The sequence below is a fragment of the Diplotaxodon limnothrissa genome, linkage group LG7, assembly GCF_057381915.1.
Source record: "Diplotaxodon limnothrissa isolate DT_005_m linkage group LG7, D_limnothrissa_male_GT1.1, whole genome shotgun sequence".
Classification (NCBI taxonomy): Eukaryota; Metazoa; Chordata; class Actinopteri; order Cichliformes; family Cichlidae; genus Diplotaxodon; species Diplotaxodon limnothrissa.
Window position 1 is genome coordinate 26008000 of NC_140602.1, and position 17883 is coordinate 26025882.

At 38.7% G+C, this 17883-nt stretch overlaps 1 protein-coding gene across 1 annotated transcript in view; it reads left to right on the forward strand.

Annotated features, from left to right (window-relative positions):
* Positions 1-16138, forward strand: part of LOC146628370 (chemokine-like protein TAFA-5) — a 38167-nt gene extending 22029 nt beyond the window's left edge. The window contains exons 2-3 of the mRNA XM_085357043.1: positions 8825-8974; positions 15993-16138. Of these exons, the coding sequence (XP_085213169.1) occupies positions 8825-8974; positions 15993-16138 (296 nt within the window). The remainder of the gene's footprint in view (positions 1-8824; positions 8975-15992) is intronic.
* The last annotated feature ends 1745 nt before the right edge of the window (positions 16139-17883 follow it).

Sequence of the window (17883 nt, forward strand, 5' to 3'; positions counted from 1 at the left end):
TACTCTTCCTTCTACCTGGATACTGCTGTCTTGTCTATAATCACACTCTAAAACAAATAGAGCCTTCAAACAGGTGAACTAGACTCGTTGCAAAAAAATAAAACAATTTACAAAACCAAACATCTACCTCAAACGTGCATCCTGTCGACAACGCCAAGTATGTGACCAAGTGGTCGGCGGGGTTATGAACAAAATAAATAAACTTGACAACGCCACCTAGGGGAATTACACCCCCAGGAAATATATTTAAGAAAAATAAATAAAAGGAATAAAAGAAGACCGCACAGATTCAAGGATGCACACTGAGGCAGGTTGGCTTCCAATATTAAAACAGTTTTATTTATAGAAATAAATAAAATATTATAAATAATATTTTATAAATAAAATATTAAAAGTCAAGATGTAGCGTCATTATTGACAGTGTCCTACAGTAAAAATAAACAATCGTGGAACTTGGACTTACCAGCAGCCGTGGAACCAAAAGAAAATCACACCAAAAGAATCACTGCAGACCACCCAGTGCTGTACAAAAGAAAGTGTGAAAACGACCCACCACCTGAGGTCCCAGGGCCACTGGCTCGTCCTCCTTCACTGAAATAAAACACAGAAAAGTATGTTAAAAGAATAAAAGGACACTGAGCGTCAGGCTCGCTACAAATCGTAAAAAGACTAAAACACACTTTAATAACTTTAATAAAAGAAATCACACACACACACACACACACACACACACACGGGAAAGGCTTATTCCCCACGGGTCAAACTACCACTCGTGCTGGTAATAATTATTCTCAGGCGTAGGCCGGTCTGGCTCCCCACCGGCTGAGACCGGCCACCCAGGCGATTTAGAGTCCCAGCACGACACTCGGGCAGAGAATCACTTCAGCCCGATCACAGAAGTGTGGGTACGAGCAACAGTCCAGGGTAAAATAGAACACCAGGCGAACCCAAAAAAAGGTAAGCCTACTTAATAAAAACAAGATAAGACAAAACAAGACAAGACAGCAGACTCCACCAAGGAGGCGTTCACAACAGCAACTGAGAAGGCAGTCCACTCTTCCAATTTAGGTTGGACAATTTACCATGGAGAGGTGAGTACAGCAGTGAACCCTGAAACAGATAAGTGTAACCTTAAACTCTTATAGCTATGAATGCTAATAAAAGTAGTTCTAACAGCTTACCCCAGGACCGGAGGCACTATACTCTCATTGGTGGAGATACCACGAACACCTCTCTCCGCAATGGCAGAATTAAACAGACTGCTGCGCTACAACAGGCCGGAAAAGGATATTAACACCAATTCCAGTATTCGGAGGGAATCCAAGGTTAAGCGAGAGCATACCTGTAGCTGTCGTATAATCGGCTCTTGCTGATCAGTCCGTCGCAGTACGCCAGCATTTACTGCTGTATCGTACCAGAAGCTCGGGAGGAATTAATCCAACAAGACATCGGCTTAGCTTTATACAGGCTAGCGCCACCCTGCAATCAATGTGCAGGTGGGTTCCCAATTAACCCGATCACCTGATACAAGGAGCGAGTGCAGTGGAAAGAGAGCGAGGGTGGTAGAGCGAGCGAGAGAGAGAGAGAATGAGAGAAGAAAAACAACGGAAGGCGAGTAGCCCATCTGGCTACATCTATAACAACTGAACATCTGATCAGAAGGAACACTAATTCCAGGTGGCTGAGATGTGATGGATCTAAGATTCTCAGTCACCATTCAGAGGAAATTATTAGGTACACACACAAAAAAAGCCCTTTTTGTTTTTTGCATATTTAATGCATGATAATTGGCTGCCATCAAGTTAATCAGATCTAAAGGACAGATCATGTAAATTTAAATATACAAAATGACATGTGCAACTGAATATTATCTCCATAACAACCAGTGTAGGGACTAACGCGTTATTAAGTAACGCGTTACAGTAACTACGTTATTATTGTGGTAACGAGGACGGTAACTAGTTATTATGCAAAAATCAGGAACGCGTTAGTCGTTACTGGGATTTAGATAGGCTCGTTATTCGTTACTTCGTGTGGTGGCTATCGCGGAGCTTCCACAGATTCAGTAACATTAGCAAGTGGTGGAGAATGGCAGGTGGATGAGGGAAAGGAGAGGCAGGAGGAGAGACCCGAGGCGGCCGCTGGTCTGAGTGGTTTATCTGGTTTATATTATAAACAGGTTTATCTTTTAGCTGACATGAATGAGTTGAAGGGAAGTTATGAACTGTTTCTGAGAGACAAATAACACCAGGATCTTTTTTTACGTAGCTGACAGCTGGTAATTGTGCAGGGGCGGGTCTAGCAAAGCTTTTGCCAGGGGGCCAAGTAGGGCATTAACAGGGAAAGGAGGGCACAAAAAAATACTTTTCTTTCTTATTCTCATTTAAAATGTCTTACTTTTAAAAAATAATTATCTGAATCTTACAACAAACGATTGATAGATTGTTACATATATACCATCAAAACAGGGAACATCACTGTCACAACAGTGTTTATTTTCATTCAAAGGCTTTATGATTTTTCCCATAATGGCGGGCCGGTCTCTAGTCAAAATGCCTGGAACGATTATAGTCCCAGTCCAGCCCTGTATGCAGCTCATCTGCAGTCTGGTGTTGCCTACATCTTCCTATTCGGAAGGCAGAATTTCCGAGTTCTGACTACAATCGAAAGCACCACGACTGCAGTTTTTGTGTTGGATGTAAAAAGCGCACATGACGCTGTGACGTAGGCTAGAATCATGGCAGCAGTCAATGACGGTCCAGGCGTGGGATTTCTCTCGTGGAAATATGCACTTTGTTTTTCTATTGGTAGGTGGCACAGTGCACTTGTGGCAAGTAAGCAAGCTAGAAGACTGGCAAAGTTATGGAAGCAACACATTAACAAGAGAATTCTGACTAAAACCAAAGTTACTTTCCCTAGTACCGTACTAGTTACGTTGAAAGTAACGAGTAACTTGAAGTAACTGAGTTACTTTTGATAGAAGTAACTAGTAATGTAACTAAGTTACTAATTTAAAGTAACTTACTCAACACTGATAACAACTATATGAATGATCAAAGACAACAGAAACAGAAACAGACATTTGAAAGCACTTCATGTAACTAAATAAACAATTAGTACTTGTGATTTCTTAAATATGTTTGTGTTTCTTTTTGATAAAATGGGTATATGTGATGATTGTAATCCATCCATCTATTCTCTTCCACTTATCCTTATCAGGGTCCTTGGGGAGGGTTTGAGCCTATCCCCGATAGGTCGCCAACCTGATGCAGGGCTAACACAGAGAGACAGACAAACAACCATTTTACTCACATTCAAACCTATGGGCAATTTAGAATGACCAATTAACCAAACCCCACTAACTGCCTGTTAGTGGGGTTAGTTGGGAAGAAGCCAGAGTACCCAGAGAGAACCCAGGCAAACACAGGGAGAACATGCAAACTTCACCGCTCAGAAAGGACCAGTCTCTATATTACTACAGTTCGTAGAATTCCTTAATGGACATTTTGCAGGCTTACATTTCATCCTCAATTACAGTACTGAAGAAATTAACTTTGTGGACATAAAAGTAACAAAAAAAGACAAATCTCTATCCACCTGTCTCTATTCTAAACCCACTGATCGGAATACATTACTTCAAGCCAATTGATTAGACTCAAACGTATCTGTGAAATTCCAGATGAATATAATGAGAGCAAAGAACAATGTTGAACAAATTTAAAGAAAGAAAATACAAAGAGGAGTGGTTAAGATCTGCAGAAGAGAAGGTGAATTCAGTAAGCAGGGATTTCTATTTAGCAACTAAGAAATCTCCAAAACTTAAATCTAACCTTGTCTTTTGCACAACTTTTACACCAAAAACCAGAACCATTAAAGAAATCATTTTAAAACACTGGCATATACTTCAAAATGACCCAAACCTATTAGGTACCTACAGGGAGTGCAGAATTATTAGGCAAGTTGTATTTTTGAGGAATAATTTTATTATTGAACAACAACAACCATGTTCTCAATGAACCCAAAAAACTCATTAATATCAAAGCTGAATGTTTTTGGAAGTAGTTTTTAGTTTGTTTTTAGTTTTAGCTATTTTAGGGGAATATCTGTGTGTGCAGGTGACTATTACTGTGCATAATTATTAGGCAACTTAACAAAAAACAAATATATACCCATTTCAATTATTTATTTTTACCAGTGAAACCAATATAACATCTCCACATTCACAAATATACATTTCTGACATTCAAAAACAAAACAAAAACAAATCAGCGACCAATATAGCCACCTTTCTTTGCAAGGACACTCAAAAGCCTGCCATCCATGGATTCTGTCAGTTTTTTGATCTGTTCACCATCAACATTGCGTGCAGCAGCAACCACAGCCTCCCAGACACTGTTCAGAGAGGTGTACTGTTTTCCCTCCTTGTAAATCTCACATTTGATGATGGACCACAGGTTCTCAATGGGGTTCAGATCAGGTGAACAAGGAGGCCATGTCATTAGTTTTTCTTCTTTTATACCCTTTCTTGCCAGCCACGCTGTGGAGTACTTGGACGCGTGTGATGGAGCATTGTCCTGCATGAAAATCATGTTTTTCTTGAAGGATGCAGACTTCTTCCTGTACCACTGCTTGAAGAAGGTGTCTTCCAGAAACTGGCAGTAGGACTGGGAGTTGAGCTTGACTCCATCCTCAACCCGAAAAGGCCCCACAAGCTCATCTTTGATGATACCAGCCCAAACCAGTACACCACCTCCACCTTGCTGGCATCTGAGTCGGACTGGAGCTCTCTGCCCTTCACCAATCCAGCCACGGGCCCATCCATCTGGCCCATCAAGACTCACTCTCATGTCATCAGTCCATAAAACCTTAGAAAAACCAGTCTTGAGATATTTCTTGGCCCAGTCTTGACGTTTCAGCTTGTGTGTCTTGTTCAGTGGTGGTCGTCTTTCAGCCTTTCTTACCTTGGCCATGTCTCTGAGTATTGCACAGCTTGTGCTTTTGGGCACTCCAGTGATGTTGCAGCTCTGAAATATGGCCAAACTGGTGGCAAGTGGCATCTTGGCAGCTGCACGCTTGACTTTTCTCAGTTGATGGGCAGTTATTTTGCGCCTTGGTTTTTCCACACGCTTCTTGCGACCCTGTTGACTATTTTGAATGAACCGCTTGATTGTTGGATGATCAAGCTTCAGAAGCTTTGCAATTTTGAGACTGCTGCGTCCCTCTGCAAGATATCTCACTATTTTTGACTTTTCTGAGCCTGTCAAGTCCTTCTTTTGACCCATTTTGCCAAAGGAAAGGACGTTGCCTAATAATTATGCACACCTGATATAGGGTGTTGATGTCATTAGACCACACCCCTTCTCATTACAGAGATGCACATCACCTAATATGCTTAATTGGTAGTAGGCTTTCGAGCCTATACAGCTTGGAGTAAGACAACATGCATGAAGAGGATGATGTGGACAAAATACTCATTTGCCTAATAATTCTGCACTCCCTGTATAAGGAACCACCAATGATAACCTATAGGAGAGGAAGGAATATTAAAGATAGAGCTTGCCAGGACCCTAATACTTCAGATAAAATCCTAATAAGCCATAACGTACAAGGTAATTTCAAGTGTGGGTCATGCATTAATTGTCAATACACCAAAAATGTAAAATCATTCAAAGACCCTATAAGTAACAAAACCATTGCAATAAAGGGCTTTATCACATGCTGAACTAAAAATGTAATCTACATGATACAGTGCCCATGCATTAAAATATATATAAGAGAAACATCCTGCCCTCTAAAAGATCGAATTAATGAACACAGAAGTTCGATCAAGAGGAATGATCTAACCAACCCTGTTGCAAGACGCTTCAATGATAAACATCCAAGTTCACCTTTATTTTTTCTTGGCATTGAAGCAATTAAACTAAACCAATACTAATTTTATCCGGAAAAAAAGAGAAGCATTTTGGATATTCCGTTTTAAAAGTCTGCACCCTAGAGGTGTGAATGAGGATTTTTCTATCAATGAGTTTTTGTGAGCTTAAACCTTTTTATATTTTTAATGTTTTTATTATTATTTTTTCCCAGTTACAATATTCTCGCATGGGTAATGTTTATTTATTTATTTATATTTATTTTATCAGCAAAAGAAGGTGTAGCATTCTAGACATCTCGTTTTAAGTCTACATTTGAGAGATTTTACATTGTAGAGACATAAATGAGGACCTTTCCACAAATGTGTTTTCATGTTATGACTTCCTCTTGTTTCTTAACTGCTGCACCAACCTCCTTATTTTTTTATGAAATGCTGTCATTTGTAACCATTTTATGTTTTTTTTTTTTGTTTGTATATTCATAATATTCTTTTTATGTATTTCACACGTGTTATTTTGAGACAGCTGGGGATTATGTCCCTTATTATTGATGATTATCTTCATCATTAATGATCTAGTCCAGTATGTTTACTTGGGTGTGACTTAACCAAATACCAACCTGTTATACATTATCTTATCTATCTATGAAGATGTGATTGGTTATTTTGAATTTTTTTTCTGTTCCCTGTCTTTTATTTAAGCAAACTTCTACAATGTTTTACTATGACCCTGATGAAGGCCACAAGCCGAAAAGCGTTGGTCACATAATAAAGTTGTTCCTCTTCCCTTAAGCGTTGCGGGAGTTCCTGCATTGTGAATTGTTTCATCCTCTCCATGCACCTTGGAAGTAGGTGAAGTTGTGCCAGAAACTTTTTCTGTGATTCACACAAAGGCCCTCGCCAGATGTTAGAATCAAACTCAAGAACATTCTGTGAAGCAACAGTGCTAACTACTGTGCCACCATTCTGCCCATGACGAATATAATGAGTGTATAAATTAAATAAATAGATCACAAAAGAACCATAAAGAACAGGTATAAATGAAGAAGAACATATTACAGATAGTATACAAGAATTAATTATTACGTTTCAGGAGGTCCCTCAAAGGTGCCGTGGATATCTGACCTCCCATTCTATGCCCAGCTGTTAAAAACCTCATAGGGCAGAACAAACATCTCCTTCTCTGTTTTTCTCTTTTGTTCTTTTGGAAAAATTTGTGTCCACAAAGGTGTTTTCCAGACATGCCTGTTGACAAAAATGACCAGCTGCCCAGGGAGTAATGCTGCTGAACCTTTTGAAAATGCCTCATCTTTAATGAACTTTTCCCCTTGTTTTTGTGGCTGTTGCTGTGGGCACTGCTGCTATTCTATTGTCGTTGCTGTTTTTCATATTGTGACCCTGCTGACCCCTCTCTGAACGGAGCCTCTTGTTTTCTCTTTTCTGAGCTCCTGGCTGTTGTGAGTCAGGACCTCTCTGGAAAGGCGATGGTCCATCCATAGCCCTATTGATGACAGTTCATCAGCATGCAGGGGGGACTGCTGCAGTCACCACAGAAACCACATACACCCAACCTCTTCAAATCCCAAGGCTTTAATCTTCTACTGTGATTCGATTCCACTGCTCTCTATTTTTTCCTTTTCATGAGAAATATTTATTTAAATAACAAATTGACAGAATGTGTTATTGTAATAAAGGCACTTTAATTTTGTTTCTGAGGATTAATTATACATCTGCATAGGTGAAGGGGTGAGGGGTTGTATGGGCAAATTGTATGGGTCCCTACAAATGTTTTTCAAAGCCTTCATGTTAAAGTAGGAGCTTGAAAGCTCATTTCTCACATGAAAATCATGACATGATATGATTATTCAATTCAATTCAATTTTATTTATATAGCGCCAAATCACAACAAAAGTCGGCTCAAGGCGCTTCATAGATACAGAGAAAAACCCAACAATCATATGACCCCCTATGAGCAAGCACTTTGGCGACAGTGGAAAGGAAAAACTCCCTTTTAACAGGAAGAAACCTCCGGCAGAACCAGGCTCAGGGAGGGGCGGCCATCTGCTGCGACCGGTTGGGGTAAGAGAAGGAAGACAGGATAAAGACATGCTGTGGAAGAGAGACAGAGGTTAATAACAGATATGATTCAGTGCAGAGAGGTCTGTTAATACATAGTGAGTGAGAAAGGTGACTGGAAAGGAAAAACTCAGTGCATCATGGGAATCCCCCGGCAGCCTACGTCTATTGCAGCATAACTAAGGGAGGATTCAGGGTCACCTGATCCAGCCCTAACTATATGCTTTAGCAAAAAGGAAAGTTTTAAGCCTAATCTTAAAAGTAGAGATAGTGTCTGTCTCCCGAATCCAAACTGGAAGCTGGTTCCACAGAAGAGGGGCCTGAAAACTGAAGGCTCTGCCTCCCATTCTACTTTTAAATACTCTAGGAACAACAAGTAGGCCTGCAGAGCGAGAGCGAAGTGCTCTAATAGGGTGATATGGTACTACAAGGTCATTAAGATAAGATGGGGCCTGATTATTATACAGCCACCGGTAACTTTCTTTAGGTACACTTGCTCGTACCAGATGGGACTCCTTTTACCTTCAGAACTACCTTAATTCTTTGCGGCATAGATGCAGCAAGGTTCACATTCATCAACTGTACAGCCAAATCTTCTATTCCATCATATCCCAAAGATGCTTTCTTGGACTTAGAGCTTGTGACTGAGCTTGTGACTGTGCAGATCATTTAAGTACCCTGAAGTCACTGTCATGTTCAGGAAACAAGTTTAGAGATGTTCTTAGCTTTGAAACTTTAAGCTGGAAGCTGAGTGTATTCAGTGAAAATAAAGTGTTAAAGATGTACAATTATCGTTAAAATAAACAGAATGTAAAACATTGTCATCAAAGTTAAATTGACCGATGAAGTTTATGGGATTTTCCTGCTCGCTTCCCTCAGGCCAGCTGGTAGCAGGGACCTGTGAGATTGTGACTCTGGACCGTGACAGCAGCCAGCCCAGGAGGACCATCGCACGGCAGACAGCTCGCTGCGCCTGCAAGAAGGAACAGATTGCTGGTACGACGAGAGCCAGACCAGCCTGTGTGGATGGTAAGATCCTCACTGTCCTCAGACGACTGCTGCTGACTGGTGAATACGATGAATAATATATAAAAATATATTATGTTAAATAAGACAATCAGTGAATCAGGAAAAAAAGTTTACATTTTGAATATCAAACTGTAAAAAGAGGTAGAAAATGCCAGGTTTCATTTAACACCTTTTTGGCTACCACAAATGAACTAAGGAAATCCCAAAAAGTTGGTTATGTTCATCTGGACTCAGCGTTTTTAGTGTCTTCTTCAGTCTCAGCTGACTGCAGGTTTCCCCAACCCTATAATCAGCACAGTTACATGATGACCAAAACTTGCTCCATGACTAACAATGCGCTGTGAGGTCAGTTTTGTGAGTATGAATATGCAAATTTATATGCCCAGTGATCAATGGCAATGAGAACCATTCACAGAGAGTTGAGGAATGGGTCCAATCATAGCATTGTAAGTAAGTAAAAGATGTACCATTAAGTGTAATTTGTGTACACAAATGTGTCCATCTGTGTAGACATTTTTGTTCAGACAGGGGAGAGAGGTTTTTACCTACTCCAATCGACTAACTCCGTGTCACTGGAACTGGGTAACATATGCATTTTTCAGATTGTGGGAACAGAGCTCCGGCAGGAAGACAGCCTTTTCTTCGTCTGCCAGCAGACTCTGAACATGCTCTCCTTGCTGAACCATAAGGCCTCGGCCTCTGGTCCAAGATGGATGTTACCTTTTCACATAAATGGCTTCCATAACTCTTTGCTCAATCAAGCTTTGGAGTTTGAAAGCCACAGAGACTCATTGCTATTGATCAATGGTTACACATATGTCAATGATCGTGAAACCGACCTCATATTAGCAGTGGCATTTGTTTTGGTCATAATACAAATGAATCCAAAAAAAAAAAAGCTTTGAGGCTGAATAGCAAACAGTAAAACAAACAGAAACGTTGGCCTGGTTTAATTTGACAACTTTTTAGCTGTTACAAATGAACTTAAAAAAAACTGGTTTCTTGTGTAGAAGTAACATTACATAACAGTGCGCTATACAAAAGTACTGCTTGCTGAAGGCACTTGGATGAGTGATGAAATATGTCTCCCACTGAGCACGCCACATCCAGATGAACAGAATCCGCTTTCTAGGATATAACTTAACTCATGGGAATAACATGTTTCTGTGTTTGGATACAAATTTCTGTACTAAATTTACAGCTATAACATATGAAGGGTTAGCTGGATGACAAGATGAGCGTGCTTTTATAGCAAAGCTCTGACAGTATTGGTGATCTTACTTTTATTTGCTTATCTATAATCTTTGATTTGACTTTTCTATATTTTTTATTATGTTTACATTTGTTTTGTTTTTTATTGTATTTGTATAATTTATTTTTAGAGCATGCTATGGTAAATCTGTTTGCTATGGCTGGCTGCATCTGTCTAATAGAATACTAGATAATAAAAGTGCAGTTGTGGTCAGAAGTTTATGTAAACTCATTATAGTTATTTGAGACTTTTATTTCTTTGAACTGTTTTTTTTCCAGGATGGAATGATCTTACAGCACGCATCTTTATTTACTTTAAATTTGTATTGCTCATGTTTGGGTTTATTTTGGATTTTCTCTAATCTATACAGGGTCAAAAGTATACATACACGTTTAAAATCTGTATATATGCATTCAGTTAAGTCTTTTAATAAGTGGTGTTGAAGATTCCACAATGATTTTTAATTTGACGATGCCTATTAAATTCTCTTTAGTCATCGCGATTGACTACAACTGGTAGTTTGTCAACATAAAAAGGACTTGTTTGACAGTATTTACTAGCTTAAGAACTTCAGATACAGGGTATCATTTAATTTCAAATTTGTTGGAATAGGTCTCCAATAGATATTTACTAAAATAATATAACATACTGTGAATAATTGTTTTTCTAGGAATATACAAAAAAAAAGACACAGGTATCGAACTCCAGGCCTCGAGGGCCGATGTCCTGCAGGTTTTGTGTCTTTGATCCAACACAGCTGATTCAAATGGCTAATTTACCTCCTCAGCATGTCTTGAAGTTCTCCAGAGGCCTGCTAATGAACTAATCATTTGATTCAGGTGTGTTGACCAAGGGTGAAATCTAAAACCTGCAGGACACCGGCCCTCGAGGCCTTTAGTTCGACACCCCTGTTCTAAGACAACAGATCAGTCCAGTACTTCTATTTTATGAGAAAACATAAGTGAAGCTTTCACTCTTCCAATTGTCTTCTTGAATGTGGAGTTCAGAAAGTCACTGCCTAGATGGATAAAGCCCAAAGTTTCTTTGCATTTCATCAGTAGCTGTCTCCTCTTTTGTCACGGCGTTTTGTATCCGTTTTAATTTGTATTCCTTGATTATTGTTATTCATGGTTTTGAGTTTGGTAGATGGTTTTCTGTTCATATTAAATTTATTGTGTTTTTTAGCTTCTAGTTACGGTCTCTGTGTCCTCCCTTTGCTCCACATTTCATTTCTTGCCTCCATGTTCCCTCTGTCTCCCCAGTCAGTCATGTCTCTCTGGCTACGTTCACACTGCAGGCGAAAGCGCAAGTTTGTATTTTCTCTTGTAATCTTAGGTTAAAAAAAATATCTGCAGTTCTTGAGGGAAAAAAACTTTATTTAAAAATCAACTTTATTTAAAATTTAGATATTTATCTCATTATTTACTGGTTAACAGGAATAGAACTACAAGTTAAAAATGAAAAAGCATGACATCTTTGAGACCACAAACAAAGATTCTTTACAGTGTTCACACAAAACAACCTCTGAGCACTATGTTTTTTAACACCAGACACTGCCCATCACCTGCTAATAGCATCCCTGTAGTGAATAGTGGAATACTTCAAGAAAACCTGCTCCAGAGCAGAGACTCAGGTGATGACATACCTTTCACCACCACAGTATCCTATTAAAACTGGTGTCTGTGTCCACGTAAAAGTTTAGCACAGATTTTTTAATTTCTAGCAAATTAAAAAACAAAACAAAACAAAAAAACCCTTTCTCAGTGTACTGTCGATGTGTCCACTTTAAAGTTTAGCACGGATTTTTTGTTTGCCTCATTTGCACTTCAGTCCTAACGTGTTCTTTCCTGTAGGATTGTCTCATTCTCTAGAGACAAAGGAGCAACCCTCCTTCAGGTCACCCTCTTTGATGAATGAAGTCATTACAAAATGGCCTCCTCGCTTTCTGGATAAATGAACTGTGCTTGGCGGTGGTGGATGGATCTGCATTGCAGTCATTAATTTGTCAGAGTAGTGATGCAGCGCTCACAGGTGTTCGGGTACTTACCGATAAATGCTATTAATCCACTGATTCTCCATTTCACACTATTGATTCAAAGTCTCTTTCCTGTTTTCTACACTCTGCAACGTAATTCACCTTGAAATGCATTCATCCATCCTGTGTTGTTATTGGTTAGACATTAAGAGACTTTCAGGGGAATGTGGTATACATGAGGAAATAAAAACTACTAATTTAAACAAAAATTTAGTAAGAAATTCAATCATTTTTTTGATCTAAAAATCTAAAGTTTTGAAACCCCCTTTTTTAAAAACAATGCAGACATAATAATAGTAAGCAGATATTTAGAAAGCAATTCATGTTTTAGATTTAAATAACTAGGCTCTAATACAGTGTCTGATTATTATCAAATTACTGAACTTACAAAAAGCAAACCTCTAAGTGAAGCATTCCTATTATGTTCAAATTTTGTGTTGATCACTTTCTGTAAGTCTAGTTGTGGAAATCTTCACGTACAATTTCATCTTGGACGTTAAACTTGTGAGGAGGTCAACTTTGATGTTGAACTGACCCAAATTTCATGTCAAAGACAGATGCTAGTGCTGACAGCTTGGTCTCTGCCCATGATCCTGAGACCAAAAAAGGTTTTTTCAAGAGTAAGAGTCAAAATCCAAAGATGCTGCATTAAGTCAGGAGCACGACTGAGCTCACACTTAGTTTTTCCAAATTCATGGAGCTATGGACCATGAAACTGTCCTCCATCCATCCTCTTCTGATTTTCTTCATTCATCAGCTCCTCAAGGTACTCCTTCCATCTTTTTAACACAGTCTTCTCACTGCTCATCTCAATAGCCACATCGTTAATCACCCTAATCTTCTGCACATCTTTTCCAGCTTGATACAAGTCCTTTACTCCTCAACATCACATACAACTCAATATAAGCCTTTTCCTTTGTCTTTGCTACCTCTCTGTTTCCCATACGCCTAAACTCCCAGTACTCTTGTCTACTTTTTTCATCTCTTTGGCTAATCGACTTTTTCTTTGCTTTTTCCTCTTCCTTCAGATCCTTTCCTTTGTTTGGTCATACCATACCAAGTCTGCTTGTCTTTGTTCCTTTTTCCAGAGGATACATCAAATACCGTGTTTCCCTCAGCACTTCAGGGGTACTTTCCCAGTCATCTGGTAAATGGCCTGTATTTGTATAGCGCTTTACTAGTCCCAAAGGACCCCAAAGCGTTTTACACATCCAGTCATCCACACATTCACACACTGGTGATGGCAAGCTACATTGTAGCCACAGCCACCCTGGGGCGCACTGACAGAGGCGAGGCTGCCGGACACTGGCGCCACCGGGCCCTCTAACCACCACCAGTAGGCAACGGGTGAAGTGTCTTGCCCAAGGACACAACGACCGAGACTGTCCAAGCCGAGGCTTGAACCAGCAACCTTCCAATTACAAGGCGAACTCCCAACTCTTGAGCCACGATCGTGGTAACCACTCAGAGCCCATCTCAACTCCTCAATGAACTCTGTGCAATATTTTTCCTTCCGCTTCCACCAATTTATCCTTAACTTTAGAAATCAAGAAGAAGGCGAAGTCATCCTACACACTACAGATGATATTGCTAGTATACATTCAATATGACAACAAATGATTTTTCATTTATTCCTATTAATGATACCAGGAACAAGAAAATATACTCCATTTCCAACAAAGGCCAGAAATCTTTATAGAGATTTATATTTTAAATTACAACCATACTAATCTTTGTAATTTTTCCTAAACCTAAATTCTAATAATAAGATTTTCAATAAAAATGAGCTGCTGAAGCTGAACTGTTTCCTCCTCCTGAAGGATCTCTCCATCTGGATAGAGGTGTGAGGGGATGTAAGAATGGCTGAGCAATGCTACTGTTGTTCAGTAGGAAATTGGTTTGATAATTGGGGACTCACAGGCTATCACAATCACACCACTGCTCCAATGGGCGAACTGATTACCAGGTTATGTATTACAGGCCTCTACAGTCTTTCATTTTCTTTGTGTTTCCCCAGACATGGCTCAGAGTGTGTGTAATTTAGTGCCAGGAATGAGAGCAAGAACTGAAAGACTGGGTCAGTAAAGAATCACTTCAAACAGCAGGAATATCCCTGCAAGTGAAGTGGTGTGTGTGTGTGTGTGTGTGTGTGTGTGTGTGTGTGTGTGTGTGTGTGTGTGTGTGTGTGTGTGTGTGTGTGTGTGTGTGTGTGTGTGTTTTCCACATAGTGCTGATAACTCAGGTCATTCTATTTTACATAATATATTAGAATATATTATATGGCATGTCATAAGCTTTGTTCATGCTATGTCATGCTACATTAATTATGCACACTGCATTAGATTACCTTTATGTTGCATTTATTGGCCACAACATTAAACCCACTTGCCTGGTAAGTAACCCTCATGCTCCCACAGCTGCTTTCACTTGTCCAGATATGCACTCTGCAAGACCTCTTAAAGATCTACTGTAATAGTATTAGCAGCACATCCTTTAAGACCTTTAGGATATTTAATAAGATTGTGATTGGGGGGATTTTTAGGTTAAACCTCTTATGTTCTTTGTTATGTTTTTGAAGGAGATTTTTATTGTTGTTGTTGTTGTTGTTGTTGTTGTATGCCCAAGAGAGAGAAAAAAATAACCCTCACAATAAAATCTAGAAAAGAATGTCTACAAAAAAAAAAGAACCAAAGTGTTCAAATGGCCCAGGCGATGTGCAGACCTCAACCCAACTGAAATATTGTTGCATTTAAACAGATGACGCAAACCTCAATGAACTGAAACAATTTTGTAAAGAGGAGTGGACCAAAATCCCTCTATCACTCAATGATGACATTGTAAAGAAAATGGTTACTTTGAGTTATTGCTGCTAAAGATGGTTTTACGAGCTGTTGAATTATGAGCAAAGTTTTAAACTGGACTCCAGTTTCTTTGAAAACTTTTTCACATGTCATTAGCTGTAGAGTGTAGAGTGACTGCTTTTGCCTTTCATTCTGATCATCTGGTAAGGCCCAAATTACCATGATATTTATGCACATGATGAGTGCATGTAAATGTCTGACTAATGTTCATCTTTATTTATTTTTACCCTTGACACCTTTTCCTCACATTTCCTTTGCATAATGAGAAACATTAAATTATTTTGTGTTGTCCACTTATAGTGTTTAATTGAAAACACATACAGCTGTTAATAACAGATGTTTGATGGTCTTCTTTCGACATGATCCAGAGTCACACACATCTGACTGAAAATGCTGGACAGAGGTTAACTATCACAGAACCCTTGTTACTCTACATCTGCTGCAACATTGTTTTAAAGGGTTATTTCACCAATGTTTACCATAAAGCCCTTGGTATTTCTTGTTATATTTTGTATGTGTATCTTAATAAAATTGTCAATGTTCTGTAAAGACTGTGCATGAGTAGCTTGGTATGTTCAACAATTATTTACACTCTATGCAAACACTGCAAACTCGGAGTGCCATTGCAGAATATAGATTACAGATTATGTAGAATTTTCAAATACAGTTGTGTATCTGCACTTATTTCTTCATTATTAACAGTAGGAGTAAAAGGAGAAACATCAACAAGAATAAAATCATCATTTATGATAAAGGAGATGGGGGGGTTGTTCAGCCATAAGATGCTGATGAAAAAACACAAATAACGTAAAAACTTAAAATTGAAGCTCAAGCATACTTACCTCTTCTTCCTCTTGTCGTCCTCCTCAGTTCGTATCATCACGAGTCGACAGTGGTGTGAGATGACTCCATGCTTAGAGGATGAAGGCTGTAATCTCCTGGTCAATCAGTCAGGCTGGACCTGTACTCAACCAGGAGGCAGAGTGAAAACCACCACGGTGAGAAAACAAGCTTAGCTGACAAATACAAACACACTTACCACTGAAAAAATGGTGATTTGAACATATTTGCAAAACATACTGGAAATTGATTTCACCACTTTAGCTGCATGTAGTAACAGAAAGTATAGAAGCAAAACCTGTTGTATTGTTCAAGGAGTCGTCCTATTTTTACAAAACTGTGAATCACAGAGTTTAAGTAAGCTCCAAACATGGGAACTTAAATTGTAAGAATGAAGAAAGCTGTACACCCTACCTCAGGTGTGCAGTCTTTATTGGTGCAAGTTTACTGTGAAGGACGAGCTATTTTTCCCCCCAGTTGTCAACAGCCTTCCAACAGATGTAATTTGGAGTAATCATTTTATAATTTTTTTCTCTTTTAAATACCTTATGAAAAACAAATTCCCATATTTCATACACAGTTCAGCTTTGTTGTCCATGAAAAATATAATGTCAGGTTCACCGTGAGTCTTGTCAAAAGTAATTTTGAGAATTATATTAACAATCCTTGAGCAGAAACTGGAAAAAAAAAAACAACCCAACAATAATGAGTTAAAACAGGGAACATTTTTGAATTAATATAACTTCATTCTTCCCATCTGAATGTTCATTGGTCTAATGAAGATCTAAATTTGTGTTGTTCAGGTTTTTTTTGTTTAATTCATTACAATCTTCAGCTACTTTTACCCATGTTTTTGTAACAGAATGAAATTAACCTGGTTCAACAAATTAAGTTTCTGTTTATTGAGTTTTTAACAAGGCTGGTTAAGTAGCAGCACTCAAATGCATGATTCAGAAACACAAAGGGTAAATTAAAGGTAGTTTCATTAAACTAAAAAGTCCAAAACAAGGAAAATCCAAACTTCACAGCAGAGAGCACAAACTGCAAGGGAAGACACAACCACAAGGCACTACATTACAAACAATATATACACATCAGGGAAACACCAGGGAACATAGCTGAATGGAATCTGATTAACGAGACAAGGGGACCCAAAACTAAACGCAATCCACTCGAGATGAGGGGCTATCAAAATAAAACAGGAAGTAACAAAGACTGAGACCAGTAATAAAACATATGAACGTGATACAGTGACAGGCAATAAATAAACATGAAGACATGATTGACTGACGAGACAGAAAGGGAAAGATGATGATAACAAAAGGCTACATAACCTTATAAAAATACAGACTGGAACCAAAGGGAGACAAACATAATCCATGAACCAGAAATATAGATAACAATCTCAGAGGCACAAGGAGGAACAAACCTCAAAAAAGTTCAAAGAGCACCATGATAGTTTTTCGTTGTATGATTGTTGGGTTCATTCAACTTTTCCTGAGGTAATGTCATTCAGTACCATGGAGACAAAATAATTTAAGACCAAAGCCTTCTAGTTTTTGATGCCCCGTAGCTCCTAATTATAGCTCTTGTAATTATTTCCATTTTTAACAGTAATTTCAACAAATGCTGTTCAGTCTTTTTTTCCTTTTCAGACAATTGCAGGCAAAATATTTCAGCTTTCAGTACTCACATGTAATGTTTGCCAGAAAATTCATTCAACACTGATTTTAATCTGTCTCTCTTCTTACTCTTGTCCCATTGCTTTCCACACCTTTGTTGTAGATACACTATTTACACCAATGCTGTCATTTTTTCCAGTAAACCTTTTATGCCTTTAAAAATAAAATAAAAAACCCGGAAAAACCATAAAAGATCCTTAAAATTCCTTCTCCATTCAAGTAAATGAGAAGGCTACAGT